Source organism: Gordionus sp. m RMFG-2023, unplaced genomic scaffold (genome assembly GCF_954871325.1).
Source record: "Gordionus sp. m RMFG-2023 unplaced genomic scaffold, tfGorSpeb1-WG-v2 contig_311, whole genome shotgun sequence".
In the NCBI taxonomy this organism is placed as follows: Eukaryota; Metazoa; Nematomorpha; class Gordioida; order Chordodea; family Parachordodidae; genus Gordionus; species Gordionus sp. m RMFG-2023.
Genome location: NW_027051039.1, coordinates 1 through 3,990, shown reverse-complemented (window position 1 = coordinate 3,990; position 3,990 = coordinate 1). Strand labels below are relative to the sequence as shown.

Genomic DNA, 3,990 nt, shown 5'->3' with positions numbered 1-3,990 from the left:
ATTATATAGATGGTCTAACTTTTTTAGAAGGTATTAATTAAATGTTTATAGGCCAATTTTGCTTTAGAAAATCAAGGTACTACTCTGAAGGATCTATCTAATTTATTAGATAAAACTCAAGCTATTTATTCTCAAGGTAATTTCTTTATGATATTCTAAAATTATATATTTCTATTAGTAAAGGATATTGTCACATTGAAACTTGATGCCCAACTCTTGGCATCACTTGCTAAAACATTTGAAAAATATGTTGAAGATAATCCAATTTGTGAAGATTTATATCCCAAATATGACCCAGATAAATGGGCTAAAAAATTGGTATACTAGCATTTATGTTAAATTATTATATGATTAATTAAAGAAAAAAACTATAAATTGTTCTGAAATCAATCAACAATTTTGGAATAATTTAAGTGGCCATATTCACTTTAACTTAACTGAACCTTTTAATTTTATGTGAGAAATAATGTTATTTATTAAGCATTAATCATGAATTTAAAAGGTATGGGACTAATCTTCAAACTTTCACTGAAAATCAGAATCTGATAACAAATCAATCCACAACATCAGGTTCAAAACAAGATTTAAAATCTGATAAAAACACAACAAGAATAAATTATAAAGAAGACCGGAATAAAAATGAAAATTCTCTGAGGCGAGCAACTAAAATAAATCAATCACAAATCTTTAATTCTAATAATCCAAATGACACGACTACAAATAATGAAGTTGAAAAAATTTATAAAATTCTGTACAAAAATGTGGACCAAGATAACACTGTGCCCTTTTGGCCTCTAGTTGTGAACACAATCTCTTTTGAAAAAACAATTCTAAATATTTTCCACATATCTTTTTTATTGAAGGATGGACATGTCACTCTTTTAATCAACAAAAATGATAAGGTTAATGATACACATGATACATCTGAAGAGGAGGGAATTGATAGACTTGTGGGTACATATCAACCTAGACTAAAACTTTTACAGTCTAATGAAGAGATTCAAGTTGACTTAGCTGATGATTTACCTGAAAATAATCAATTTCTTTTTACTTGTTTGGAATTAACAAAAAACCAATGGACACTTTTAAAGCGTGTTGTTAAGCCCATTAATTAAAATAATAACATTGATCAGATCATTTTAATTATAAATTTTCTTGTACAGATAAAAGAAATACAATACTCAATCAAGAAATTATTTTTTGATAATTGATGAACACTAAAAAAGAAATTTTATATAATATATATACACAATTAAAAATAAATATAAAATACATTAAAGAAATAAAATTTGAGAGAGATATAGGCACAGATAAAACTATCTCTTTGAGAATTTCAATTAGAAAATTTAGGGGGATTATCTATTAGACTGCTTACTTCATTTTATATAGCTTAAAACAGAATTTTATGAGCCATGGTCTAGGATTAACTTGATATAATCGAAGAGATAGCTCAAAACATTTATTTTGATGATCTATTACAAGAATATTTGCTAACTGCGAATGCAAGGTTATACATTTTTATAATGTAGAATTAAAATTTGTGAATCCATATCTTAAAAGTTTAGAATTTAACATATGTTACAGCTATCTTTAATAATCACTTTGCATATTTTTATAAAATTTTAAGCAGGATAAAAGGAATAACGATTATTAAAATGAAAATATCGATTTGTTTTTTGTTTGGACTGTAATTTTATTTTAACATGTTAACAATTTATATTTTTGTCCAATTGCGTCAAACAATTCAAAAACTTTAAAAATAACGATTATGACTATTGTCACTTATCTAGGGTATATCTTCACTGAAATATTATTTTAACATGTTAGCAATTTATATTTTAGCCCATTTGCTTCAAAAAAATTAAAAAAACTTTTAAAAATAACGATTATGGCAATTGTCACTTTTATATGGTACATCTTCATTTTTAACTTGACATTTTTACAATCTATATTTTTACCCTTTTGTATCAAAATATTTCAAAAAACTCTAAATACAACGATTATGACAATTGTCACTTATCTATGGTACATCTTCATTGATATTTTATTTTAACATGTTATCATTTTCTATTTTTGCCCATTTGCTTCAAAAAAATTCAAAAAACTTTAAAAATAACGACTATGACAATTGTCACTTATCTAAGGTACATCTTCAATGAAGTTTTATTTAAACATGTTAGCAATTTATTTTTTTGCCCATTTGCGTCAAAAAAATTCAAAAAACTTTAAAAATGATTATGACAATTGTCACTTATCTTGGGTACATCTTCACTGAAGTTTTATTTAAATATGTTATCATAACTTATTTTAACCGATTTACGTCAAAAAATTTAAAAATAACGATTATGATAATTGTCACTTTTATATGGTGCATCTTAATTAAAATTTTAATTTAACATGTTAAAAAAATATATATTTTACCGTAAAAAAAATCTAATATGTTTAAAAATACCGATTATGATAATGGTTATTTTTCCAAGGAACATCTTCAATAACGAATATAAAAATTATCAGATTTAATTATTATCCTTAAAACGATCATATAGATAAATAAGTTAAATAAAAATATTTTTAAAAAATATTATTTAGAAAACCCACTTCTTTTAATATACTTAAAAAATAGATAATTTTACAAAAATGATTAAAAAAACTAAAAAAAGATTTCACCTAAAAGATTGTTTATTTATAATAAAATTCACAAAAGAATTCCTCAAAAAAGATTTATTTACAAAGAAGATTTAAAATTTTTATCAAAATATGTTCAAAAATCTTTTTAAACTTCAAAAAATATTTTTTGCTTAAAATTTTGGTCGTGAAAATCACTAATAAATTGTAACAAAAATAATATTACAATAGTAGTATATCATTTTTTTTATTAAAAAAATATCAAATAAAAGAAATTCATCTTTCATTTCATAATATAATAATATAAATAAAAAATATATATCATATAATATGTTTATTTGTTGATAAATAAAATATTAATATTAACATTAAATATAAATAAAATAAATTATTTTAATAAAAAATAATAATAGGCCGCGCTATATTTCGCAAAATAGTTTTCGCTATATTATCTTCGCGATTTATGTTTCGTGATATTGACTTCGCTATAAAATTTTCGCGATTATTGATTAGCGATAAAAATTTTGCTCTAATGTATTCGCTTTAAAGGTTTTGCGATAAGAGTTTCGCTATTTATAAAAACTTTCAGGTTTTTCTTCGGTGAATGATGTGTAAAGACATATGGTAAGATGAATTTCGGAGCTTAGAGATGACACCCCGGTCACCGACAGGCCTGGACAGCCAGGTACTAAGGAAACTTGTCTAATAAACAAAATGAAGGAAACAAATGAAAATATGAATATGAAAGCTAGGGCGTTCCCTCCAAGCGACGCGCAGCGTGTAGACCTCTATCCTGCAAAAAGTAAAATAAAGGTCAAAGCAAAGAAGACAAGGTTAGCAAGTTTGAATATTGGGACACTTAAAGGTTAAGCCACAAAAAGGTTCCCGGAAAATATATAAGAATAATACAGGACATGTATATGGGCCATACAACAATGGTCCGTAGCACAACAGGTACTTCAGTAGGCTTCACAATAGCCGAAGGAGTTCATCAAGGGTCGGCTCTCAGTTTCTCTTTATTACAGTAATAGATGTATTAGCACAGTCTATACCTCAAACAGCCCTGTGGAATATAATATTTGCAGATGATATTGTGATACTTGCCGAATCCAAGGATGAAATGAAAGAAAGATTAGTGAGTTGGATAAATATCCTAGAAAAGCACAAGTAAATAGAGAAAAGACGGAATATATGGTGATAGGAGGAGATGAACAGATAGTATTGATATAAATGAATGGCAGATATCGGCAATTTAAAACTGCAAATATTTGGTCTCCACTATACAAACAAATGGCACAATAGAAAAAGAGATAAAGAGTAAAATTAATCAAGGGTAGTTAAAGTAAAGATCTTTATCCGGAGTGA

General features: G+C 25.8%; 1 protein-coding gene across 1 annotated transcript; it reads left to right on the top strand.

Annotated features, from left to right (window-relative positions):
* The first annotated feature begins 16 nt into the window (after positions 1–16).
* LOC135930691 (uncharacterized) lies at positions 17–1,362 on the top strand. Its single transcript, XM_065467500.1, has 5 exons — positions 17–30; positions 68–136; positions 179–318; positions 362–456; positions 503–1,362. Coding segments are annotated over exons 4-5 (615 nt in total). The 5' UTR covers positions 17–30; positions 68–136; positions 179–318; positions 362–454; the 3' UTR covers positions 1,116–1,362.
* Positions 1,363–3,990: the final 2,628 nt, after the last annotated feature.